This window comes from Biomphalaria glabrata, chromosome 10, assembly GCF_947242115.1.
Source record: "Biomphalaria glabrata chromosome 10, xgBioGlab47.1, whole genome shotgun sequence".
NCBI lineage: Eukaryota > Metazoa > Mollusca > Gastropoda > Planorbidae > Biomphalaria > Biomphalaria glabrata.
This window is the reverse complement of record NC_074720.1, coordinates 27,651,072-27,678,879: the sequence shown is the minus strand read 5'-3', so window position 1 is coordinate 27,678,879 and position 27,808 is coordinate 27,651,072. Positions and strand designations below refer to the sequence as shown.

Genomic DNA, 27,808 nt, shown 5'->3' with positions numbered 1-27,808 from the left:
TTTTGTTATCAACTCAGTCGAAGTACAACTAAATGTTTTGTTATCAACTCAGTCGAAGTACAGCTAAATGTTTTGTTATCAACTCAGTCGAAGTACAACTAAATGTTTTGTTATCAACTCAGTCGAAGTAGAACTAAATGTTTTGTTATCAACTCAGTCGATGTACAACTAAATGTTTTGTTATCAACTCAGTCGAAGTAGAACTAAATGTTTTGTTATCAACTCAGTCGAAGTACAACTAAATGTTTTGTTATCAACTCAGTCGATGTACAACTAAATGTTTTGTTATCAACTCAGTCGAAGTAGAACTAAATGTTTTGTTATCAACTCAGTCGATGTACAGCTAAATGTTTTGTTATCAACTCAGTCGAAGTAGAACTAAATGTTTTGTTATCAACTCAGTCGATGTACAACTAAATGTTTTGTTATTAACTCAGTCGATGTACAGCTAAATGTTTTGTTATCAACTCAGTCGATGTACAGCTAAATGTTTTGTTATTAACTCAGTCGATGTACAGCTAAATGTTTTGTTATCAACTCAGTCGATGTACAACTAAATGTTTTGTTATTAACTCAGTCGATGTACAGCTAAATGTTTTGTTATCAACTCAGTCGATGTACAGCTAAATGTTTTGTTATTAACTCAGTCGATGTACAACTAAATGTTTTGTTATCAACTCAGTCGATGTACAGCTAAATGTTTTGTTATCAACTCAGTCGATGTACAGCTAAATGTTTTGTTATTAACTCAGTCGATGTACAACTAAATGTTTTGTTATCAACTCAGTCGATGTACAACTAAATGTTTTGTTATCAACTCTGTCGAAGTAGAACTAAATGTTTTGTTATCAACTCAGTCGAAGTACAGCTAAATGTTTTGTTATCAACTCAGTCGATGTACAGCTAAATGTTTTGTTATCAACTCAGTCGATGTACAACTAAATGTTTTGTTATCAACTCAGTCGAAGTACAACTAAATGTTTTGTTATCAACTCAGTCGATGTTCACATACATGTTTTGTTATCAACTCAGTCGATGTACAGCTAAATGTTTTGTTATCAACTCAGTCGATGTACAGCTAAATGTTTTGTTATCAACTCAGTCGATGTACAACTAAATGTTTTGTTATCAACTCAGTCGATGTTCACATACATGTTTTGTTATCAACTCAGTCGAAGTAGAACTAAATGTTTTGTTATCAACTCAGTCGAAGTACAGCTAAATGTTTTGTTATCAACTCAGTCGATGTACAGCTAAATGTTTTGTTATCAACTCAGTCGATGTACAGCTAAATGTTTTGTTATCAACTCAGTCGATGTACAACTAAATGTTTTGTTATCAACTCAGTCGAAGTACAACTAAATGTTTTGTTATCAACTCAGTCGATGTACAACTAAATGTTTTGTTATCAACTCAGTCGATGTACAACTAAATGTTTTGTTATCAACTCAGTCGATGTACAACTAAATGTTTTGTTATCAACTCAGTCGATGTACAACTAAATGTATTATTATCAACTCAGTCGATGTACAGCTAAATGTATTATTATCAACTCAGTCGATGTACAGCTAAATGTTTTGTTATCAACTCAGTCGATGTACAACTAAATGTTTTGTTATCAACTCAGTCGATGTACAACTAAATGTATTATTATCAACTCAGTCGATGTACAGCTAAATGTATTATTATCAACTCAGTCGATGTACAGCTAAATGTTTTGTTATCAACTCAGTCGATGTACAGCTAAATGTTTTGTTATCAACTCAGTCGATGTACAACTAAATGTTTTGTTATCAACTCAGTCGATGTTCACATACATGTTTTGTTATCAACTCAGTCGATGTACAGCTAAATGTTTTGTTATCAACTCAGTCGATGTACAACTAAATGTATTATTATCAACTCAGTCGATGTACAGCTAAATGTTTTGTTATTAACTTAGTCGATGTACAGCTAAATGTTCTGTTATCAACTCAGTCGATGTACAACTAAATGTTTTGTTATCAACTCAGTCGATGTACAGCTAAATGTTTTGTTATCAACTCAGTCGATGTACAACTAAATGTTTTGTTATTAACTCAGTCGAAGTACAACTAAATGTTTTGTTATCAACTCAGTCGATGTACAGCTAAATGTTTTGTTATTAACTCAGTCGATGTACAACTAAATGTTTTGTTATCAACTCAGTCGATGTACAACTAAATGTTTTGTTATCAACTCAGTCGAAGTACAACTAAATGTTTTGTTATCAACTCAGTCGAAGTACAACTAAATGTTTTGTTATCAACTCAGTCGAAGTACAGCTAAATGTTTTGTTATCAACTCAGTCGAAGTACAACTAAATGTTTTGTTATCAACTCAGTCGATGTACAGCTAAATGTTTTGTTATCAACTCAGTCGAAGTACAACTAAATGTTTTGTTATCAACTCAGTCGAAGTACAACTAAATGTTTTGTTATCAACTCAGTCGATGTACAGCTAAATGTATTATTATCAACTCAGTCGATGTACAACTAAATGTTTTGTTATCAACTCAGTCGAAGTACAACTAAATGTTTTGTTATCAACTCAGTCGAAGTACAACTAAATGTTTTGTTATCAACTCAGTCGATGTACAGCTAAATGTATTATTATCAACTCAGTCGAAGTACAACTAAATGTTTTGTTATCAACTCAGTCGATGTACAGCTAAATGTATTATTATCAACTCAGTCGAAGTACAACTAAATGTTTTGTTATCAACTCAGTCGATGTACAGCTAAATGTATTATTATCAACTCAGTCGATGTACAACTAAATGTATTATTATCAACTCAGTCGAAGTACAACTAAATGTTTTGTTATCAACTCAGTCGAAGTACAACTAAATGTTTTGTTATCAACTCAGTCGAAGTACAACTAAATGTTTTGTTATCAACTCAGTCGATGTACAGCTAAATGTATTATTATCAACTCAGTCGAAGTACAACTAAATGTTTTGTTATCAACTCAGTCGAAGTACAACTAAATGTTTTGTTATCAACTCAGTCGATGTACAGCTAAATGTTTTGTTATTAACTCAGTCGAAGTACAAATAAATGTTTTGTTATCAACTCATTCGAAGTAGAACTAAATGTTTTGTTATCAACTCAGTCGATGTACAGCTAAATGTTTTGTTATCAACTCAGTCGAAGTAGAACTAAATGTTTTGTTATCAACTCAGTCGATGTACAGCTAAATGTTTTGTTATCAACTCAGTCGATGTACAGCTAAATGTTTTGTTATCAACTCAGTCGATGTACAGCTAAATGTTTTGTTATCAACTCAGTCGATGTACAACTAAATGTTTTGTTATCAACTCAGTCGATGTACAGCTAAATGTTTTGTTATCAACTCAGTCGATGTACAGCTAAATGTTTTGTTATCAACTCAGTCGATGTACAACTAAATGTTTTGTTATCAACTCAGTCGATGTACAGCTAAATGTTTTGTTATCAACTCAGTCGATGTACAGCTAAATGTTTTGTTATCAACTCAGTCGATGTACAACTAAATGTTTTGTTATTAACTCAGTCGAAGTACAAATAAATGTATTATTATCAACTCAGTCGAAGTACAACTAAATGTTTTGTTATTAACTCAGTCGATGTACAGCTAAATGTTTTGTTATCAACTCAGTCGATGTACAGCTAAATGTTTTGTTATCAACTCAGTCGATGTACAGCTAAATGTATTATTATCAACTCAGTCGATGTACAGCTAAATGTTTTGTTATCAACTCAGTCGATGTTCACATACATGTTTTGTTATCAACTTAGTCGATGTGACATTTAAAAGCTACTTTCAACAATAAAAATGTAAGCGCAGGGAATCGTAAAATGAACATAAATGTAGAACATGTTGAAATGGTTTTGATTTTTGTAGAATCACAATGTGACCGAAACATATATCAAGAACTTTAGAGATGTCTAAATTACTCATTTTAAAGTAAAACTTACCGGGTATATTTCTAACTACAGCAGCACAGGAATGACAGCATCTTCTGTGCCTTACAGAATTGTAGCAATGGCCATTAAATTTTGTGATGGAAGTATTGCAGCTTTCGTAAGATGACATTCTACTATCTCCAAACATACAGTTCTCTGAGATCAACAGACACAAAGGTGAATCTCAAAGTCGATATCAATACAACAAAGAGTGCAACATTTTACAAGTAGATCATCTCGAATGGTGAACGCAAACCAAATGTTTGGAATAGAACAAATCAAGTTTGTCCTGATACGATGATGACCAGTTTGGTCATCTAGGTATACGATCCCTAGCCGACAAGCATCTGTGGGCACTTTTGGTACGACAGTTGGAACGCTTCACATAAAAGGCCCTGAGCTCCATATAGGTAGTTGAGTAGTTTAGACCGAAAGGTTGCGTAAAGGCAACTTAATCGTGCGGAACAGGCCGTCCTAGCCCAGTTCCAAGTCGGTCATTGTCTAATTGGTGTTTACTTCGGACGGTTTCGAGAAAACTCTGACACACGGTGCCGCCACTGCATGGAGGACGTAGAAACAGAAGACCACGTTCTTTATGAATGTCGCGTTCTGCATGAAGGACGATCGGGACAAGGATTAGAGAGAGAGAGTACTGGCTCGTGTGCGTCATTAGGGCTGCCCTTGTACGGGGACAATGACAACTCACTGACCGCTTCCATTCACGTGCTCTAAGGGCGTAATCTCAGTATAGTTCGTTACTAATGGGGTTTTTGATTCGGCTAGAGGGCTGAGGGCTTTGCATTGCCTTTTTTATGCCTCCTCCTGTGTCTGGTGAGACCCATGTGACCTCATACCAAACGATGTGTCTATTGAACATATCCATAAAAGGGAGCGGGAAGTGAGACTCACGGTCTGAAAGTAGGGATGTGAAGGGGACATATCGAGTGAGCAGCCCCTATTATACCTAACAGATACTAGAATTTACGGGCCAAAAGTCTAATAAAAGGAAGTGGGTTGCTGTCAAAAACTCTGTGGGAGAGCACAAAGATGAAATATAAAAAAAAAAGCAGGGGGGTTTCCCACCTTTTTAATCGAAAGTGGATAAAAGGGGGAGTGGTGTAACTAAACAAACTAAACATACCCTGGTAACAAATCAGCTGGAGTAGCCGCGTGTTGATTGCTTGTAGTATATATTAACAAAACAAATTTGCATGCAAATTGTGACTTATATGTAAAAATCTCCCCCTAACGGAAAATGTCTTTGAAATACATCCTATAACAATGAAGCACTGACTTGAAAACGAAAGATTCAAAGATGCCTGGTATATATCAAATAACTTCATAGATAGAAGAAACCTCAAAACTTACCATTTACTTTTGGCGCTGAAGGTTCAAACACACATTTACCTTGTTTGCACACCTAGTTTAAAAAAAACCCAGATAAATTTGTTCTTGTTAATTATACGAGCTTATCTGAACATTTAAGAACGAGCCTATTTAAAACCAAATCAATACTTTTTGGTAATGAGAAGCTAGCAAGCTAGATTAGACTTGTACTGTTTATGTAGCTGCTCACTTGATTCTTCTTTAACTTTGTTTACGTAATCCTTGCGTACTTATTTGTATTGCCCTCCCTTTCCTACTAACTAACTAACCTTTCAACTTTCATTCAGTCCGTATGTCAAAAGCAAAGTGCATTACACCCACATGACTGGTCCGTCAAAACATGCACATCTTCCGATCTCTTTCACTTCTAATGTCGTTCAGTATGTAAGGAAAAGTAAGCCCGACTATGTCTGGTCTTTTATGTGGTATAAACATTGCCTCTATTCTGTTGACTTTCACCATAGTCTCGTCATTTAAGGCTCCATTAGATTTAGTTCGATTTAAGAATAGCCCATTAAAAGGTTTATTCTTTTTAACGAACACAAACAGTAAACGTTTAATTTTGTTAACGTAAATAGCGAATACTTATTGTTTGTTTTTTACCTTGCCGCTGCCGCAGCTGGTTCCTGCCAGAGCTGGCCTAAACTTGCACTGGAACTCACTGGGATCATAGCAATATAGAGCTGTACAAATATCAGAATAGTTGGTCATCTGTAAATCAAAAGCGACAGGAGATGACATAAAGCGGTCTCCATCATTAATATTCACATAGTGGGTGTCACACTGACTCACAAAGTGGATGTCACACTGACGCAAAAAGTGGGTGTCACACTGACTCACATAGTGGGTGTCACACTGACTCACATAGTGGGTGTCACACTGACTCATAAAGTGGGTGTCACACTGACTCACATAGTGGGTGTCACACTGACTCACATAGTGGTTGTCACACTGACTCACATAGTGGGTGTCACACTGACTCACATAGCGAGTGTCACACTGACTCACATAGCGAGTGTCACACTGACTCACATAGTGGGTGTCACACTGACTCACATAGTGGGTGTCACACTGACTCACATAGTGCATCGCATTTAAAACAATTAACCATAGCCTTTTGCACTTTGCCTTGGATCTGGTGAATACTATTAATGAAGGAATACTATTGTAATGAAGCTGACATTAAACCATGGTTTACGCATGTGCATACAATATGGGCACACGAGTGTACAACAAAAGGTTTCGCTAGATTGCCCCCCCCCCCGCTCTTTATTTATCAAGGACGATGAGCTAAACAGTAAATCGAATTTTCAACTTTTTTTTTGTTTTTATTTTTTTTTCTATTAAAAACGAGACAGACAGATTGAGAAACATACAGCACAAACACAAGAACAGCTGTCCTCTATAAGGACCACCAAAAAAAAAATTAAAAGCAATAATCTAGAACACTTTTTCCATGAAGTTACTGATTTGAATGAGGCAAAACTTAACTTGTATATTTGTTTAATGGCTCTTTTGCTCTCACATACACGTACAGCTCTCAGTTCTGCAACTATTTGGACCAGTTAACAAGAATTAGATGACCTTTACATCAGCTGTCCTATAGAGCAAATATCTGAAGGAGAACAAGACGCTTGAGCCAACGACGTTTTAGCTCTAGCACAAGAAACGTTCTTAGGTGAAAAAGGTTGTTTCATGTTTTGATCGTGATGTGTCACGACGGAGCCAAGAGCAGGTAGAAGCACCTTCGTCATAGTCATAAGAGTTGAGTCTAAGACACTAGGAACTCTAGGGACATGTCCCTACGTTCTGTTTTGGAGGAATCTAAGCAGATGTTCTTTCAGGGAGAATCTAAGCAGATGTTCGTTCAGGGAGAATATAAGCAGATGTTCTTTCAGGGAGAATCTAAGCAGATGTTCTGTCTGAGAGAATCTAAGCAGATGTTCTGTCTAAGAGAATCTAAGCAGATGTTCTGTCTGAGAGAATCTAAGCAGATGTTCTGTCTGAGAGAATCTAAGCAGATGTTCTGTCTGAGAGAATCTAAGCAGATGTTCTGTCTGAGAGAATCTAAGCAGATGTTCTGTCTGAGAGAATCTAAGCAGATGTTCTGTCTGAGAGAATCTAAGCAGATGAAAATGTGTTTCATTTCTATTATCGATGGCTCGTGTACCAAAGCTCTTGGGGTTAGAAGCGAGGCTTTAATACGAGCACAGGGGGGACCTCCCCCTGTTCCTTCTTTGTACCACATGTGCGGGTATCCGCTATAAGATGACCCCTTCAGAGGTGATTTTTGGATAGTGACAGGGTTGGGACAATAATAAACGCTAACTTTGATTTCTAATTAAACTTCTAACAGTTTGAAAACTTTAACCCTTACCCTGCAATCATACGACAAACGTCCATGTCTTAGCTGACATTGTTTAGAGGGTGGAATCTCTTGTCCAAGCAAACGATGACTGATCTCCGGGAACTGACCGTCCACATTCTTAGATCTACCCAAACACATCTGTCCATGGCTAGAATTGACATTGAATTAACACTGTTCTATATTGCTTGAACAAAACAGTAATTAATCCATTTTATTTAAAGATTTACAATAACTGGATAGTTTCTCAGTCATTCGCTTAGATAGAGCAGACTATCTTTACTTACGCGGTGTGACTTAAGTTTGTTATAAAACTTTCAATATAAGCCAAGCTACAGTTTGAGAACTGCCAGAGATGTTTCATCTTACTGGAGTCGTCGGTATTCCAGACCATAGTCATTAAATAATCCTCTTTTTGAGTGCAGTCATTATTGGTACTGTCATGTTCAGCAGACAAACTAGTTTGAAATAACAATACAAATTAGCATTATAGACAGAGGAGGTAAAAGAGCAGATACACATTTCTGTGTAGTCCATTGTAACATGTGTCTGTAGAGCCCTTGTGTAGGCATCTATGACTTGTCCTTTAATGATTAGGACGATAGCAAGTCTGAGAAACACAATACACCAGCTTTAGTAAGCTAGAAGCAAACACACCTGCTGATAAAGAGATTCAGAAAACAACACACTGTATCAAAACTGTGCACACATTCACACGACGTTACACACTCATAAACAAATTGTATAGCATCACTCATAAGACATAATAGGATACAAATTAAACAATCTAGACAACTTTGTATAGCGTCGTCATGCATCTATCCCCTCATTATACAAATTAAACAATCTAGACAATCTTTCTCCCCTAACTGCCCCGTTAGCCAATCTGTCTCCCCTAACTGCCCCGTTAGCCAATCTGTCTCCCCTAACTGCCCCGTTAGCCAATCTGTCTCCCCTAACTGCCCCGTTAGCCAATCTGTCTCCCCTAACTGCCCCGTTAGCCAATCTTTCTCCCCTAACTGCCCCGTTAGCCAATCTTTCACCCCTAACTGCCCCGTTAGCCAATCTTTCACCCCTAACTGCCCCGTTAGCCAATCTTTCACCCCTAACTGCCCCGTTAGCCAATCTTTCTCCCCTAACTGCCCCGTTAGCCAATCTGTCTCCCCTAACTGCCCCGTTAGCCAAATGGTAAGCCAATCTTTCACCCCTAACTGCCCCGTTAGCCAATCTGTCTCCCCTAACTGCCCCGTTAGCCAATCTTTCTCCCCTAACTGCCCCGTTAGCCAATCTGTCTCCCCTAACTGCCCCGTTAGCCAATCTTTGTCCCCTAACTGCCCCGTTAGCCAATCTTTCTCCCCTAACTGCCCCGTTAGCCAATCTTTCTCCCCTAACTGCCCCGTCAGCCAATCTTTCACCCCTAACTGCCCCGTTAGCCAATCTTTCACCCCTAACTGCCCCGTCAGCCAATCTTTCACCCCTAACTGCCCCGTTAGCCAATCTGTCTCCCCTAACTGCCCCGTTAGCCAAATGGTAAGCCAATCTTTCACCCCTAACTGCCCCGTTAGCCAATCTGTCTCCCCTAACTGCCCCGTTAGCCAATCTGTCACCCCTAACTGCCCCGTTAGCCAATCTGTCTCCCCTAACTGCCCCGTTAGCCAATCTTTCACCCCTAACTGCCCCGTTAGCCAATCTGTCTCCCCTAACTGCCCCGTTAGCCAATCTTTCACCCCTAACTGCCCCGTTAGCCAATCTTTCACCCCTAACTGCCCCGTTAGCCAAATGGTAAGCCAATCTTTCACCCCGAACTGCCCCGTTAGCCAAATGGTAAGCCAATCTTTCACCCCTAACTGCCCTGTTAGCCAATCTGTCTCCCCTAACTGCCCCGTTAGCCAATCTTTCTCCCCTAACTGCCCCGTTAGCCAATCTTTCTCCCCTAACTGCCCCGTTAGCCAATCTTTCACCCCTAACTGCCCCGTTAGCCAATCTGTCTCCCCTAACTGCCCCGTTAGCCAATCTTTCTCCCCTAACTGCCCCGTTAGCCAATCTGTCTCCCCTAACTGCCCCGTTAGCCAATCTGTCTCCCCTAACTGCCCCGTTAGCCAATCTGTCTCCCCTAACTGCCCCATTAGCCAATCTGTCTCCCCTAACTGCCCCGTTAGCCAATCTGTCTCCCCTAACTGCCCCGTTAGCCAATCTTTCACCCCTAACTGCCCCGTTAGCCAATCTATCACCCCTAACTGCCCCGTTAGCCAATCTTTCACCCCTAACTGCCTCGTTAGCCAATCTTTCACCCCTAACTGCCCCGTTAGCCAATCTTTCTCCCCTAACTGCCCCGTTAGCCAATCTTTCACCCCTAACTGCCCCTTTAGCCAATCTTTCTCCCCTAACTGCCCCGTTAGCCAATCTGTCTTCCCTAACTGCCCCGTTAGCCAATCTGTCTCCCCTAACTGCCCCGTTAGCCAATCTGTCTCCCCTAACTGCCCCGTTAGCCAATCTGTCTCCCCTAACTGCCCCGTTAGCCAATCTTTCTCCCCTAAAAAAAATATTCACGAGGGTACACCAGTAAGGCAGAGAAAGTACCAACACCTTGCTCTTCGTATTTCTACAGTAATTTTCTTCATTTTTTAGCGGCCCCAGTAAGGGTAAAAGCCGCTATTAGGTTTGTGTCAAATGTCCGTCTGTCCGTCTTTCACACTCAGATCTCGAAAACTAGAAGAGAAATGAAAAATCATATTTCAGCATGTGTTGTGGCTTGCAAAGTTTAGGTTACATTATGCTTTCTATAAGCCAGTGGTCTTCAACCTTTTTTGGCCTACCGCCCCCTTTTCGAATTTTTTCTTTAAAAAAATCCGCCAGCGCCCCCCTCAAAGAAAAACAGTTATAAAGAAGCGTGAGAAGGCAAATTTGAACAAAATATCATCTATCTATTAATTTTTATGCTGTCAATATCCCGCTTGAGAGACGACCGCATGCCAAAGGCGATTGTTGTGAACTGCTTGGCCTATGACTGACGAGCTTTGAGGTGCCCCTCTTCCCCGTGAGCGCTATAAAGATTTATTCAGGCGCCATTTCGCTCTCACTGGCATAGAGGAAAGTACCTGGCAGCATTCTCTGGCAGCAGATAGCCTCTGAGAGAAACAGTTCGAGAGCTCTTGCGGGACAAACATTTGATGCTCAAAGAAAAGCCAGCATACAACGGCTTTGTCTGCATAAAATTCGGGAAAATATGTAGGTCGCAGTTCGGTTTGCGTAGTTATGAAAAACACTGGACTAACCGTAATCTTCGGAATTAAAGGCAAAAACAGCCAATATTATCATTATGAAAGAATTATGTCAAATAATTTACAGGGATTACACACAAAAATTAATTGTAAAGACTTTCTTTAAAATCCTAAGAATACTCTCCTTTTAAATTTTTGAATATTAGGGCGTACTGTTTTTAGGTTTAATTGTAAATTTAGTTTTATTTTTTAATATAAATATTATTATTGCTGAATTCACTGCAAAATGATATTAAGCTAATGGTACCTTGTGCCTCCTGCAGTCTGACAATATTAAAAATTTCAAGCTTTAAGTTAGCCATGGCAAGGCGAAGGTCTCCTCTATTTGCTACATCCAGTCCATTTCTTTGCTTATTCATTAACTTTGTTACGCACTAAATCTAGGTTAACCATGTATGTTTACTGAAAAGTTAAAACATAATTCCAATTTTAACCACAGTTTTGGTATTTTACTGAAACATTTCAATGCAGCCACATCTCTGTTGTGCCTCCAGGGGGGTAGCTAGGAATTTCCTTCGTTTGGGGGCCAATGTGCTTGACATCTTTGGGGGCCGCTGCATTTTGAGTAATATTTAATTTAATTAATTAAAAAATTTGCCCCCCCCCCCTTTAAATGGGGGCCCGGGTGATTTTCAAATTTCCCCCCTCCCCCCACCCTAGCTACGCCACTGTGTTCCTTCTATGTTTACATTCTTTTTACTGAAGACATAGTTTTGTAAATCTATTTTTTTCATGCAACTCAATTTGAACGCCAGTAACAGATGTTTAACAATTGTCATTTATATATATATATATATATTTTAATTTTAGAAGCGAATCTTAATTTCTTCATAGAGCATTGTTATGTGAATTGCATAGATATCGGTGCCCTTGGGCAGTAATTCATTTGTCAACAAACAAGTTATGTGAGATTGTAAAACTCTTTAAAATAGATTTAATATCTCGATAAAAGAGAAAATGATGTTATCAATAAAAGTCAATCTCTTTCCTAGCAGTCGGGGGTTCGTTTCATTCATTTGAGTTAGATGTCTACCATGTAAAACAATGTTTTTTAACCTGCTTTAAGTCATCGCCAACCGTTGAATCTTCCCGTTTCTCAAAAAAAAAAAAAAGTATTTAAGAGCTTAAAAAAACGAGCCATAAAATTAACAAACCCCTTTCGAAGTCCAGCGAACTTCAGTTTAAAACAAGAGTCTATCACCTTTTTCATCATTTGTTTCATAAAACTGTTGAAAGATGCGCTTATTTTCGGCATGGGTTTGTATTTTATTTACAGTTTTATAATTAGATTCAAATAGAAATGAAATTGCGGGCTAAACTTTTCTTGTGTATCATAACTCACAAGGTGAATAGTGAATAGATTTGTTCTTTATTCTATATTACCTATGAAGTCATTGTAGCGTCCAACCACTGATGGTTTCCTATATGTCCTCATAAGCTACATAACTAGACAATTTTGAAATAATATTTCATCTCTAACAGAAAAAAAGTCTTTTTGTGTTACATATGTTTTAAAATAAATTTAGTTTTTAATCAATTTTTCAACAATATCATAAGAATTTAAAAAAGTTATGCATTTTTCTAAGAAGCCATTAAAACATATCCTGCTTTGCCGTTTTTTGTTTTTAATATTGTTTTAATTGTAGATTTTTATAATTGTTCATGAATATTCTTAAATTATTTTTGGATATCGCTTTATGTTCGTGAAGCCGACTTGGTTTCATAACCTCATCTGAAAATGCCATCAAAGTAGAACTTACTTTTTTTCTAGTGGCAATTCACTAAATCTCAAGGAAGTATTACATGACATACCAGTGAGTTTTCGTAACAACATTTTATCAATGTTTTTTAGCGGCCCCCGTAAGGGGAAAAAGCCGCTATTAGGTTTGTGCAAAATGTCCGTCTGTCCGTCTGTCCGTCTGTCCGTCTGTCCGTCTGTCCGTCTGTCCGTCTGTCCGTCTGTCACACTCAGATCTCGAAAACTAGAAGAGATATGAAAAATATTATTTCATCATTAAATCCGGCTTGAAAAGTTTAGGTGCAACGGCTACTTTCGGTTTTCTAAAAGCAAACCGTTTAATTTATAAAATTAATTATGCAAGCGATTTTTTCATAAAAATACACCAATTCTAAAACAATTACGTAAATGTAAGGGAGGCAATGTTACAATATGCTAACAAAGATGGACAATTTTTGTGTATTTTTAGTATCACTAAGTCAAATATATTTTTAAAATGTACAGGAAATGTTTACAACAAATACAAATAATAGTTAAAGACGTTTTTTCTGGTCAACTAGCTGCTAAAATTAAAAGAAAACATTTCTGTTTGTTTATAAAGGCTAATAATGCACTTTGTATGTAAATATCACGCACATTTTTTTAAATGGACTTTTTATGCAGCGATTTTCGTGCAGTAGCGTAACGTCGCAACATGATCAGGTGCTAAACCAATTCCTTAAACTTTTTTTAAAAATCAGATTTTATTTATTTTTTGTTTAGTGCCCCCATCCGAATAAAAGAAGCTTATTTTTGTGCTTTTTGTCTGTTGGTCGGTCTGTCCGTCACGATTAGATTTAAAAAACTAGAACTCTAAAAGCTATTGAAAATCTGATTTACCCTTTAATGTTCCTCCCATAACATCTCAATAGTTTTAAATATCTAAAATTGATTGTTCCGGATTTTTTTGTGCAAAACTAATCAACGCCAACAAATGTTTGTTTGCTCTTCTAACTTATATTACATTCAATTTCCATGCTTAAACGTTGCAAAAACATATAATCAATAATATGTTGTTCCGTTTTTTATGTAAATAGCATATTAATGCTAAATCATAATCTCTATACTGACTTATATTTCATTAATTGTAAAAATGTTCCGGATATTGTTTTATAAAACATGAATTATGCCTAATGATTGTTTGAAATCGCATAAGGCTTTAAAAAAAAAGTAATTTACTAGAATTGATTACTGAAAATTACTTTTTAGACATTTAATTTTCTTGTAAAACATAACATAGAAGTTTTGTAATCGATAAAGAAAGTTCCGGATTTTGTTTCTTACAAATCGTCGCCAGAAATTTCCGAATTTATTTAAAAATCTACTAACGCCAAATAATTGTTTGAACTCCCTCTTCTAATTAATAAACAAATAATCTTCTCATTTACGAAATAATGTTTTTACGGATTTTTATGAAAAATATTTTAACTCACTACTCTCTTACAGTACATTTAACTTTCTACCTAAAACATTAAAAAATCTAATTATCGTTAATATTATGTTCCGATTTTTAAGGAAAACAGAATCCAAACACCAAAGTAAGGTATGAAAATCTCTCCACGTGGCTGTAGTACATCTAATTTTTATATGAGACCATCCAAAAAATTTAATTAACGGTATTACATTTATCTGAAATTCTCTTTTTCTTTTACTATTTATACAAACATCCGGAACAATCTATTATATAAACTTTTCAATTGTGTTGATACCTAAAAATTATTGCGATGTTTTGAAACGTAAAATAAAGGTTAATCAATTTTTCATAACTTTTAGTTGTTTTTTTATATCAAGATAACGGACAGACCGACTGACAGACAAAACGCAAAAACAATGTGGCTTTGATCCTTTTTAAATAATATCTATTAGAACTCAGTGCACCAATGTCTATGAACCCTCGTTAAATATCTCGTGTAAATAAAGACATTTTTTTTATGGTACCGGTACTAGCCTATTGTGAGGTAATGGAATTTTTTTTCTTTGACGTCATATGAATGGACTCTTTAAATGTAATGTTAAAAGAACGCACTCGGTGCACCAATGTCTATTAACCCTCGAAAAAATTGCTTGTATTAATGAAAACATATTTTAGTCTAACTAAGCCGTGTGACGTAGTGTTTTTTTTTTCCTTTGACGTCACATGGAATGAATTCTTTAAATGAAATGCTAAAAGAACGCACTCGGTGCACCAATGTCTATGAACACTCGAGAAATGGCTCGTGTTGATAAAGGTGATTTTTAGTCTAGCTAGGCCTTGTGACGTAGTGTTTTTTTTTCCTTTGACGTCATATGGAATGAATTCTTTAAATGAAATGCTAAAAGAACGCACTCGGTGCACCAATGTCTATGAATACTCGATAAAAGGCTCGTAATGATGAAGGCGATTTTTATTCTAGCTAGGCCGTGTGACGTAGTGTTTTTTTTCCTTTGACGTCATATGGAATGAATTCTTTAAATGAAATGCTTAAAGAACGCACTCGGTGCACCAAAGTCTATGAACACTCGATAAATGGCTCTTATAGATGAAGGCGATTTTTAGTCTAGCTAGGCCGTGTGACGTAGTGTTTTTTTTTTCCCTCTGACGTTATATGTAATTAATTCTTCAAATAAAATGAAAAAAGAACTCGGTATAGTAATGTTTATTAAGCCTCGTTATGTAACTCGCGTTTTAAAAAGGAATATCTTGGTTTAGATCTAATCTAGATTTTTTAAACTAGATCTAGATTTTTATTACAGTATATCTAGATCTGGATTTATATTCTAATTAAAATTATTTTAGAGTCTAGATCTAGAATTTCTAGATCTAGTTTAGACTAAAATAGACTAGATTAAGATGTAGAATTTCAATTTCTAAACTTAAAGTGTAAAAAAAAAGTGTAGATTTTCATTTCCAAACGTTTTGATCAATATCGTAATGTTTTAATATACTAAAACTAATCTACTATTTTTTTATTAAATTTAAATTTAAATTTACGGCAAATGAATCTTTGAAACATTATTACTTTTGACCATCGGATGGCTGCCTGGTCGTGCGGTTTGCGCGCTGGACTGTCGTTCAGATTTATGGATGGCCCAGGGTTCAAACCCTCCCCGCTCCCATCCCCCGTCGTCCTGCGGGAGGTTTGGACTAGGAAGTAATTATCTTCAACTCTGAAGGAACATCCGAAACGTGTAAAACATTTTACATCAAAATTAAATCACCTCTTGAATATTATTTGCGAATATGCAGATCCGACAGGGATCCGACTTCGACGGGGGCCGCCTCTGAGTTTGTGTAACACAAACTCTCTTTGTAATCTTGTTTTTTTTTAAAGTTAAATTATTCTATTAAATGTTACCTTTAATGTTTTTTGCAATTAACATTTACATATCAATATATTAACAAATGTAGATAAAATAAACTATAATCTAAAAGGCGTATCACCTACTTTTTTATCAAATCTTAAACGTTTATACGCGCGAGTTCCAAGGACAATAAATACTCTCATATCATAGCAAAAGAGTAAGAATTTAAAAATAGAAAATGGGATTCCCGAATTCAATTTCTAACGCTGTTTCTGTTCTTAAAATAGAAGTAAGTTAACTTTAATTTGTCTATATTTAGTTTCCCAGCTTTAATGTTGAAGAATTTTAAAATTTGTTTTTGTTTTAGAGCATCTTTAGTTTCTTCTTTCCGCCTTTATGCCCAGCGCCCCCTTACCGCCCCATTTTGTGCCCAGCGCCCCCCTACCCCCCCTTTGGCTCTCAGCGCCCCCCAAAATCTCGAAAACGCCCCCTAGGGGGCGATATCGCCCCCGTTGAAGACCACTGCTATAAGCAAACCGTTTGTTTTTAATACTAATTATTCAAGTGATTTTTTTCATAAAATACACCACTTTTTCCCTCTCTCTCTTTCCCTCTTTCACTTTCCCTCTCTCTTTTTCCCTCTCTCTTTTTCCCTCTCTCTCTCTTTCCCTCTTTCACTTTCCCTCTCTCTCTTTCCCTCTTTCACTTTCCCTCTCTCTTTTTCCCTCTCTCTTTTTCCCACTCTCTCTCTTTCCCTCTTTCACTTTCCCTCTTTCACTTTCCCTCTCTTTTTCCCTCTCTCCCTTTCCCTCTTTCACTTTCCCTATTTCACTTTCCCTCTATCTCTTTCACTTTCCCTCTCTCTCTTTCCCTCTCTCCCTTTCCCTCTTTCACTTTCCCTATTTCACTTTCCCTCTCTCTTTTTCCCTCTCTCCCTTTCCCTCTTTGACTTTCCCTATTTCACTTTCCCTCTCTTTTTCCCTCTCTCCCTTTCCCTCTTTCACTTTCCCTATTTCACTTTCCCTCTATCTCTTTCACTTTCCCTCTCTCTCTTTCCCTCTCTCTCTTTCCCTCTTTCTCTTTCCCTATTTTACTTTCCCTCTTTCTCTTTCCCTCTTTCACTTTCCCTCTCTCTTTTTCCCTCTCTCTCTTTCCCTCTTTCACTTTCCCTCTATCTCTTTCACTTTCCCTCTCTCTCTTTCCCTCTCTCCCTTTCCCTCTTTCACTTTCCCTATTTCACTTTCCCTCCCTTTTTTTTCCTCTTTCACTTTCCCTCTCTCTCTTTCCCTCTTTCTCTTTCCCTCTCTCTTTTTCCCTCTCTCTCTTTCCCTCTTTCACTTTCCCTCTCTCTTTTTCCCTCTCTCTCTTTCCCTCTTTCACTTTCGCTCATTCACTTTCCCTCTCTCTCTTTCCCTCTCTCTCTCTTTCCCTATTTTACTTTCCCTCTTTCTCTTTCCCTCTTTCACTTTCCCTCTCTCTCTTTCCCTCTTTCACTTTCCCCCTCTCTCTTTCCCTCTCTCTTTTTCCCTCTCTCTCTTTCCCTCTTTCACTTTCCCTCTCTCTTTTTCCCTCTCTCTCTTTCCCTCTTTCACTTTCGCTCATTCACTTTCCCTCTCTCTCTTTTTTTGCTCTTACACTTTCCCTCTCTCTTCTTCCCTCTCTCTTTTTCCCTCTTTCTCTTTCCCTCTTTCACTTTCCCTCTCTCTCTTTCACTCTTTCACTTTCCCTCTTTCTTTCCCTCTCTCCCTGTCCCTCTTTCACTTTCCCTATTTTACTTTCCCTCTTTCTCTTTCCCTCTTTCACTTTCCCTCTCTCTTTTTCCCTCTCTCTCTCTTTCCCTCTTTCACTTTCCCTCTCTCTCTTTCCCTCTCTCTCTCTTTCCCTATTTTACTTTCCCTCTTTCTCTTTCCCTCTTTCACTTTCCCTCTCTCTCTCTTTCCCTCTTTCACTTTCCCCCTCTCTCTTTCCCTCTCTCTTTTTCCCTCTCTCTCTTTCCCTCTTTCACTTTCCCTCTCTCTTTTTCCCTCTCTCTCTTTCCCTCTTTCACTTTCGCTCATTCACTTTCCCTCTCTCTCTTTTTTTGCTCTTACACTTTCCCTCTCTCTTTTTCCCTCTTTCTCTTTCCCTCTTTCACTTTCCCTCTCTCTCTTTCACTCTTTCACTTTCCCTCTTTCTTTCCCTCTCTCCCTGTCCCTCTTTCACTTTCCCTATTTCACTTTCCCTCTATCTCTTTCCGTCTTTCACTTTCCCTCTCTCTTTTTCCCTCTCTCCCTTTCCCTTTTTCAATTTCCCTATTTCACTTTCCCTCTATCTCTTTCCGTCTTTCACTTTCCCTCTCTCTTTTTCCCTCTCTCCCTGTCCCTCTTTCACTTTCCCTATTTCACTTTCCCTCTATCTCTTTCCCTCTCTCCCTTTCCCTCTCTCTCTCTTTCCCTCTTTCACTTTCCCTCTCTCTCTTTCCCTCTTTCACTTTCCCTCTTTCACTTTCCCTCTCTCTCTTTCGCTCTTACACTTTCCCTCTCTCTTTTTCCCTCTCTCTTTTTCCCTCTCTCTCTTTCACTCTTTAACTTTCCCTCTTTCACTTTCCCCCTCTCTCTTTCCATATTTCACTTTCCCTCTATCTCTTTCCCTCTTTCACTTTCCCTCTCTCTTTTTCCCTCTCTCCCTTTCCCTTTTTCACTTTCCCTATCTCTCTTTCTCTCTCTCTCTTTCCCTCTTTCACTTTCTCTCTCTCTTTCCCTCTTTCACTTTCCCTCTCTCTTTTTCCCTCTCTCTTTTTCCCTCTCTCTCTCTTTCCCTCTTTCACTTTCCCTCTCTCTCTTTCCCTCTTTCACTTTCCCTCTCTCTCTTTCCCTCTTTCACTTTCCCTCTTTCACTTTCCCTCTCTCTTTTTCCCTCTCTCCCTTTCCCTCTTTCACTTTCCCTCTCTCTCTCTCTTTCCCTTTTTCACTTTCCCTCTCTCTCTTTCCCTCTTTCACTTTCCCTCTCTCTCTTTCCCTCTCTCTCTTTCACTCTCTCTCTTTTCCTCTTTCACTTTCCCTATTTCACTTTTCCTCTTTCACTTTCCCTCTCTCTCTCTCTCTTGCTCTCTTTCATTTTCACTTTCCCTCTTTCACTTTCCCTCTTTCACTATATCTCTTTCTCTTTCACTTTCTTACTTTCCCTTTACATCTTTCACCCTTTACATTTTTTTTCTTTCCCTTTCTCTCTTTCTTTTTCCCTCTCTCTCTGTCTCTCTCAATATTTTCCTATTTCCCTTTTTACCTCTTTTTCCGTCTTTTTTCTTTCCCTCTTTTGCTTTCTCGCTCTCTTTCCCTCTCTCTCTCTCTCTTCTTTTCTTCTTTCGTTTTCTATCTCTTTACCTCTTTCACTCTCCCCCCTACTCTTTATTTTCTATCGATCTCTCTTTTTTCCACCAACCTGTGTCCTAGTTCATGTGCGGCTACAATTAGATTTGTATAATCCACATTCTCCTCTATCAGTGAAGAGCTTTTCCCGTTAGTTTCACATAATGAGCTTTTATGAGCTAATCCTGGATAAATGTTGGGACAATTCAAAATCGTTGATTAAAGTTCTGAGTGAAAGATGATTCGTATTTAAACGAAACAATCAGTGTAACCAAAACTAGTACAGAAGTACTACGATAGTGTCGTGCATTAAAAAACACTTTTAAAAAGTAGAAAGTACATAAAATAAAGCATTTAGGGCTATACATGAAAAAACGAACAATAGCTTTATACATTCGACTACTTATACCTAGTATATCCTGGTGTATTAGGTTCAAATAGTTTACCCACAGATCAGACCTGTATTTCAAAACAAAAATAACAAAAGGCCTGTCAACTATTATATATGTATAGAAAATGATTAAATGTTTAATTGTAAGTTACATGACATCAAACATCAGATAATGTTTTTCAATGTAGCTGCGTGTGTAACGACCATAGATTGCATTTAAAGTGCGCACCGATGTAAATAGGACATAACAATGTCAGCCTAGCAGTTACAAAACTTCAGGTGAAACAGTTACATTTCGTTTGACGAAAATGTGCGTTGTTTAAGAATACATTTTGAATACACTTATTGGAACAAAAATTATATAAAACTAATTCTAATAGGCACATCGTAATATATATATATATATATTATATATATATTAGCCTGTCATTACCCGCGGCCTGCGGGTCTAAGTTTGTGTTTACTAATGTAGTGGATTGGATTTAGATGTATGTTAAACTTAGCTAATGATCCTTTCACGTTATTTCTCTTTCGCTACGAAAATAAAATTAGCTCTTTCTCTCCGTAATTATTTACCCCATTCTGGTGGAATCAACGTTGGTATCGTCAGTTAGGAGAGAAAGAGTTAATTTTGCGAAAATGGGTTTACCCGAAGCCGAAATATACATATCTATTAAAAACGAAAAGAGCGACAGATTAATAGTACAATTAAATCGGGTTCGAGCCACACTTGAAGGCCAGTAGTTGAACAGGTTGTCAGAGGCTATTTAAGATGCATTTTACTGTTGGAAACAGTTTAGAGATATTGGAGTGCTTACGACGAACACGTCCAGCAATATTAACCGCACCCTGAGTGTGTTTGCTATAAATCTATTGTATATGTGCTTTTTATATATGCTTTTTTTTGTAAACAAAATAGGTGCCGGTACTCAGTGATTGATTGCCTAACTTTTAACTACTAATAAATTAATAATAAACGTTAAAATGCAAGAAAAGTAATATTTTTTCCACACATTGAAACAGGTGCCGGTACGCCGTACCGGTGCGTACCGTCACAAAAAAGCACTATATATATATATATATTGTGACGGTATGCATATATCGTGGGCGTAGCCAGGATTTTGTTCGGGGGGGGGGGGGGTCTTTCCTCCCCTCTCCGCAAAATATATATATATATGTTTGTGTGCGTGTACATAATTAATCTTTATTACATTCTGACACTTCATTCTTTCCGAAGACGTTTATTGTACCATAGAATAGGTTCTTCCTGGAGTTAGTGGAAAATTGTAGAATACTCCCCGCCATTGCCAGTAAGGGGATCACAGCCCTCCTCCAGCGCTGGGCGGAGCCCCGCGCCAAGCACTATTTACGGTATCGAAAGCCAACAAAATGCATATTTAGAGGTATCTACAGTGCATTATTCTGCTATTAAAAAGTTTGATTTAAAAAACCTTATGTGTTATTCTTACTGACTTAGATCCTCCGCGTCGGACGGCGCATTGGGCGGCAAGCTGCTTCCACAAAAATATATCACTGGTAATGTCTGAAGCCTCTTCCCACCATCTCTGAAGACCTACATGAGTGAGGCGCCAAGTTGTACTCGGATTTCCCTGTTTGCGCTTTCATCGTAATGGCCTTCAGTCATCGCAACTCTTATTATGCATAATTCATTTTGTCGGAGAACATGTCCCGCAAACTTCATGCGACGCTCTGTCACAACCTTACAAAGGGGTCTACTTCCAGTTCGGCATAGGATTTCCTTGATTGAGACCCGATCTCTAGATTTTATATCGAAAAGAGAAGTTTTATCGTCAAAATTATTTTGGAGGGTTTTAAATTAAAAAATCTGTGGAGGTTTTTTTTTAATTCTATAGAATTTGCTTTCCAATAAAATTGAAGAGAGAAGTTTTCAACCTCAAAACCTTCAACCTCTCGTATGGGATATTTAAAACTCAAAACCATCAGGGTTTTAAACTTTAAAAAAAGCCCTCTGGAGGAGGGGGTTTTAAATTTAAAACTCCCCTTGGCTTTGCTCATAGAATTTCGATTGTGTAATTAGCTTTTTTTATATTGAAGAGGTATTTTTTTTTAGCATCAAACCCGCTGAAGGGGGGGGGGGTGCTTAAACTCAAGAATCTCAAATGATACTTTCGATTGTATTAGTAAGTTAGACGTGATTCATGTTACAATACGTTTAGGAAGCAATGTTGTAGTCTTTCCCAGGCTGTGTTCCGCGAGGGCTGAAGAGTGTTCCATGAACTACTGGCATCATTTACTTGGAGGCTACCACGAGAAATCATCTTTATAAACAATAAACAAACTGTTCAGCTAGATACTCAAAATATGCCAAGTGTTCCGTTAAGGAAAAAGTTTGGGAAACACTGGTGTAGTCAATTTCATGACATTATGGGATCATTTTAAATAGCCTATATAAAAATTAACAATATTTCTTTACAAAATGAATACAAAACAAAAAATTTTAAAAGATTATTTACCCAACAAAAAACATGGCATGGTCATTGTGGGACGTAACATCCCTCGCAGACATAGTCAAGTACTGGTTGAACTTTTCAAAGACTTTCTCAGAGTCTACCTTTGTACTAATGACCTGAGTTCTAAAACTAAAGTCATTAAAATAAGTTTGGTAGCTGTAAGTCGGTATAAAAATGAATCGGAAGTCTGATGCTTTCTGGAGAAAGAAATTTAATTAGTTTGCGTTCATTCATAAATATAATTTAAGTTTCTATTCAAAGTCAAGTGAGTTGGTAGACACATTTGAAAAAATAGACAAACAGACAGACAGACAGATACATTTTTGTCAATGTATTACCTCAAAAACAACAAGTCTTGAAAGACTAACTTGAAGTTTAAACTTGTCAGATCCCAGACCTTGGTAAATCATGTTAATCTGGAAGGATGTGAAATAACACTTTGGTCGCAAATCAATTACTATTTTCTATTTTAAAATTCCATTTCCTTTTTCTATAATTATTTTTTTGGTTTATAGAAGAAATACATTTGGAATACGGAAAAAGATACTTATTAATTGATATGAATTTAAAGAATAATTCAATGTTGCTTTAATCTCTTAGTTAATATCAGTATGATACGATAGTTCTATGCCAGTATTAAAGTATACGTGTTTGCAAGGGCGTTTTTACAAAGCTTCTATCAACTCACTCTGTCCGTCTGGTTTGTTTGTTCACGTTATTTCTTCCACACCTAATCTCGGATCAAGTTATACATTTAAAAAATGATTTAATGTACTTAACAAAACTTGAATCAATAAAAAACAAATTAAACAATTTGTAAATTTATTATTGGTAGGTAATTACTTTGTTTGATATCGAATAATGTAAATAACTTTTACATTATTGAGTATATATAGTTGTAATGTGGAGTTTTTCCCTTTAGATAAGCATTGTATTTTTTTTAAAGGATTTTTCTATATTCTGCACGTCATCAATTAAGGCTGAAAATCCATGATCCAAGTTGAGGCCGCACCACACAGTGCAACCTTCTAGCATGCAGTGACGTCCTCGATCGAGGGTCTACATTTCTGTCTTGTAAGTAAAGAATTCTTAGGATCTTTTGCCGATTCAGAACCGTTAACTCTTTCTCTCCTAATTGACGATACTAACGTTGATTAGACCTCATTGCATTATATTAATGTTTAATTTTATAAACTTGACTTTGTGTTCTATAAAAAGAGCCTGCATTCCCCTTTAATTCTAGACCAAATAAAACATTGTCTGATCACAAACAACAAAGCTATTGAAGCTTCACCATAACAGGGGAGTGGAACAGTAATGAGCAAAAGGTAGAATTCCGTCGAAACGTGGACAAATAATTACGGAGAGAAAGAGTTAAGGTAGGGGTGACGCGATTTTTTCCAAATCCTAATCCCAGTCTTTACCAGGATTCGAACCCAGGAGCCCCGATTCTGAAAGCCAGCGTTTTAATACTCAGCCGCCGCGCACCCATATGATATATATACAAATTATACTAATAACAGATTTGTTTACACTTATTGTGTAATTTTCCACTAACATTCGCCCGCTGGGGGGTGTGGGTCGAATAAATGTACCGAGTAAGGTTCGACAGATGCGTGAAAATATCAATTACTAGCAGATTGATGTTTGAAATATTTTGTTCCCAAACTGTGTGATTACCCCAATACAAATTAAGTATCCCCCTCAAGGATGGGTTCGGGGAAGGCGCGGAAGATGCATTCATCCCCCCCCACCCCACCAAATTGGCCAACATGTTAAAATATAAAAGATTAGTAAATATTTTTATAATAAGTTAATAATTTTGTAAACAAACTGTGTGATTTCTCTATGAAAATTTGCTTACCGACCCCAGTTGAGGGAGATCGAGTTGGGAGACGATCCTTTGGGACCTCTAGTACTTAAAACAGACATGAATGCGTGTGTTTGTATGTACAAAGCTTTGAAATCAAAAGGTAGGAAGATAACTTTTTGTTTTAGATGGAGGTAAGGGAAAAGTCTATGTGGGAGAGCATTACAATGCACAGAAATCCACTTTATTTATTGTATAAATTCATCTTCTTACCCCACTAAATAGAAAAGCGTAATATTCACGCATCTGTAAATAAGTTAAAGTTTTGTTATATCCAGCGTGTTGAAGAAATTTCTGGAATGCAGTAGAGTCAACAAATGCAGCAATATCGATGTAGTAGGTCGGGACTGTCAGACTTCTTTTAGGTCTTGCCTGGTGTGGTTTTCGTTGGGAGTGAGTTCTGGTCTCTGATTTTTTTGTTGGCACTTCATAGATATTTGGGGCTTTTTGTTTATCTGAGGGCATTAAGAGAGAAGACTGAACTGTTTTGAAGTAGAGTACATAGCAATGCAAAACAATTTTAAAAAGTCAATGATAATTCAATGATAATGAATTTATGCTCTGAATTAAACAAACTGTTGTTTCTATCAATTAACAATTGACAACTTAGTAATTAACTATATATATTTTTTTTTACAAAGTTTACATCAAATTAGGCCTACTCTGTCTGGCTGGTGAAATGTTTGTACACATTATTTCTCCCACACCCAATCTAGAATCAAGTAGAACTTTACACAATTATTTATTGTACTTAACAAAACACGAATCAATAAAAAAAAACTAATTAGTTACTATTTAATGGGAAATTAATTATCAAACAAGGGAAATAAATGCTATTTATCGAGAGACGTTGCTTTCCTTTTTCTCACACTTACTATTCTTGGATCATGTTAAAATTTGCAATAATTGCCCGTGGTCCCTTCTGGGGCATAGGCCACCAACCAGCTTCTCCAGGCGTCTCGGATCTCGGTGAATCACTCCAAATGTCCCAACGTCTTGCCCATCTGCTCTGCTTGGCATCTGCTTCCAAATTGCGGCGCTATGTATACCCACCTGGCCGTCCCTTCTTTCTCTTTCAATGAGGGTTTCAGATTAGCGCTTGCCTTGTTATGTTGGATGCAGGCTACGGAAGGGTGTGACCTATCCAGCGTCTCTGAAAGATATCTACTTCGATGGGCTGCTTCTTTGTTCTTGGCCACAGTTTCTCTTTCGAGATCTTGTCTGGCCAGTGAATCAAGAATCTTCCTCAGGCAAGTATTGAGGAATACCTGGATTTGTTTGGGAAGTTGGATGAGGTAGCCCTCCTTCCACTCTGGTGGCACTTGCAGAAGAGAGGGTAGAGTAACTTCACACTGGTATCAATGTCTGACTTTAGCTCTTCAACTTTGATACTGTCAGGTCCTGCAGATGTACCATTCTTAAATTGCTTGATTGCGCTGCGAATCTCTTCTTACGGTATGCACTTGATCGGTAAGTCATTTGCAGCTGGCGAATCAATTGGTAGTAAAAGAAGCTTATTCATGCAGTATTAAGATACATGCCAGATATTTTGCAGTTTTTTCCCTTAGATAAGCTTAATTTGGTTTGACCCTCTGTATGTCCTTGCTGTTTGCTTAGTTGACGACACTATTTGCTGTATTCAGAAACTCCAAAATGGTTTTGTTTTACATGTTTCGGATGTTCCTTCAGAGTTGAAGATAATTACTTCCTAGTCCAAACCTCCCGCAGGACGACGGGGGATGGGAGCGGGCAGGGTTTGAACCAGGGACCATCGATAAAACTGAACGACAGTCCAGCGTGCAAACCGCACAACCAGGCAGCCATCCTTGTGAATTGATGTTCTTGTTGACTTGTTGATATTAATCGTTTTTATTGTATTGAGAATGGTCCATATGTATACACTGTGTTAATGTGATTTTTTATATTATGTCGGTGTTTGAGTTGGTGTCAGTGCTTGAGTTTAAGTCAGTGTTTATTAATGTCGGTGCATATTCTTATATAGGCCTTATACATGTATATTATATCTATACTGGACATGGAGATCTTTTAACACTACAAAAAATGTAGTGAAATTTGTTTTTAAAGTTGAAACAAGGCGTTGCTTTGAAAAGTAGTTATAAGAAGTAAAGCTTTTTTTTTTTCAACCCTAACCTATATAACATAATTAATTTTTAGATCTAGATCTAGTAATTGAGCATTAAAAATAAGAGTACTCTCGTCTCATAATTATTATTATGCAATTTTTAGATACATAATGTAGAAAGATCTAGATAATCAATCTATTCAAATGTACATAAGATGATTAAAATCAACAGACATGAATTATTTCGATCTAGGATTTTTGAAACATTATCTCAATGGAAACTAACAGGAAATATCTTTGTTTCAGATATTTGCGGGAATATATAGTTCGGTGATTCATCGCCCATTCTCAAGAAAATCCGAGAAATGATTTTGCATTATTTCTAAACTTTAAAAACTAAACATCATTACTTTTCTAAGACAGAAAAGATTGATTGGGGCGACTTCCCTTACAGGTGCATTATTGAACAAGAGGAGGAAGAGGCCGGGATAGAGGAAATAGAAGTGTAATTAAATGAGTCTGAATTGGTGGAAACTAAGGAGCCGCGTGCTGCCTGAAGACTGTAGTGAGGACCTGGAGCAAAGCAGGGAAGGCTGTCGTTAGTTCAGGTTTGGTGGAGAAATGACTGGTAGAATTAGGAACAAGACTCTTGGAATGTAGAAAGCTGTTATGAGTTTGTTCTGGTAAATAAACAGACTTATTTATTTACTGTAGAACTTCGTTGAGTTGCATGTTATAGATTTACAAAAGTATTATTTATATATGTGAGTTAATGTCAGCGTTTAAGTGTGTGTAAGGGTTTATGTCACTATTAAAACTGATATTTCATTTAAAATCGATCTAGTATTACTTACTTTTTAAGACTAAGTCAATTTGGTCTAGTTTCGGGTTGATGATTGGTGTTATATCGTAAGATTCAACAGCGTGCATGACGTCATCCACAGCCTCTCGCTTCACTCTATTCATTTTCACGACCTTGTAAATGTGACCATCTTTATGGAACTGACCAGTCTAGGGAAACAGACGCAACCATCACTATGACAAACAGATACTACTTAACCGGAGAGTTTGTTTTCTATCTCTAAATAGCTAGGGCAGAGGCCATTTTCATTTTGTTTAATTATTTATTGTTTTAAGATGTTCATATATGAGAACTGGCATTTTTATAAACTATATCTCCAAATGTTTTAACTTTAAATATAACATCTTGACAACGTCATAACTATTTACATTGACTCCATGTACAAATCTGAAGACTCAAACAACACGACAGTTTTTGTAAATTTTTTTGTCCAACAGACATCACCATGGCTAGTGTATTTTGATGGTTATTCTGTCATTTTTACTTTTCATTAACTCTTTCTCTTCGTAATTATTTTTCCACTTTTTGAGGGAATTCTTCATTTTTCTCATTAGCATTTCACCACACTGTTAGGGTTAAGCTTCAATAACTTGTTCGTTTGTTATCACAAAATGCTGTATTTGGTCTAGAATTAAAGGATGCTCTTTTCATCTAACACAAAGTAAAGTTTATAAAATGAAACATTAATTTAATTTAATGAGGTCAAC

At 37.2% G+C, this 27,808-nt stretch overlaps 1 protein-coding gene across 1 annotated transcript in view; it reads right to left on the bottom strand.

Annotated features, from left to right (window-relative positions):
• Window positions 1-27,808, bottom strand: part of LOC106064023 (uncharacterized) — a 37,517-nt gene that overhangs the window by 5,402 nt on the left and 4,307 nt on the right. Inside the window, exons 4-14 of the mRNA XM_013222512.2 lie at window positions 27,094-27,250; window positions 24,370-24,611; window positions 22,625-22,702; window positions 22,290-22,483; window positions 19,813-19,862; window positions 19,477-19,588; window positions 8,004-8,174; window positions 7,729-7,867; window positions 5,955-6,062; window positions 5,334-5,385; window positions 3,978-4,121 (exon numbers count right to left, since the gene is read on the bottom strand). Coding sequence (XP_013077966.2) covers window positions 3,978-4,121; window positions 5,334-5,385; window positions 5,955-6,062; window positions 7,729-7,867; window positions 8,004-8,174; window positions 19,477-19,588; window positions 19,813-19,862; window positions 22,290-22,483; window positions 22,625-22,702; window positions 24,370-24,611; window positions 27,094-27,250 — 1,447 coding nt within the window. The remainder of the gene's footprint in view (window positions 1-3,977; window positions 4,122-5,333; window positions 5,386-5,954; window positions 6,063-7,728; window positions 7,868-8,003; window positions 8,175-19,476; window positions 19,589-19,812; window positions 19,863-22,289; window positions 22,484-22,624; window positions 22,703-24,369; window positions 24,612-27,093; window positions 27,251-27,808) is intronic.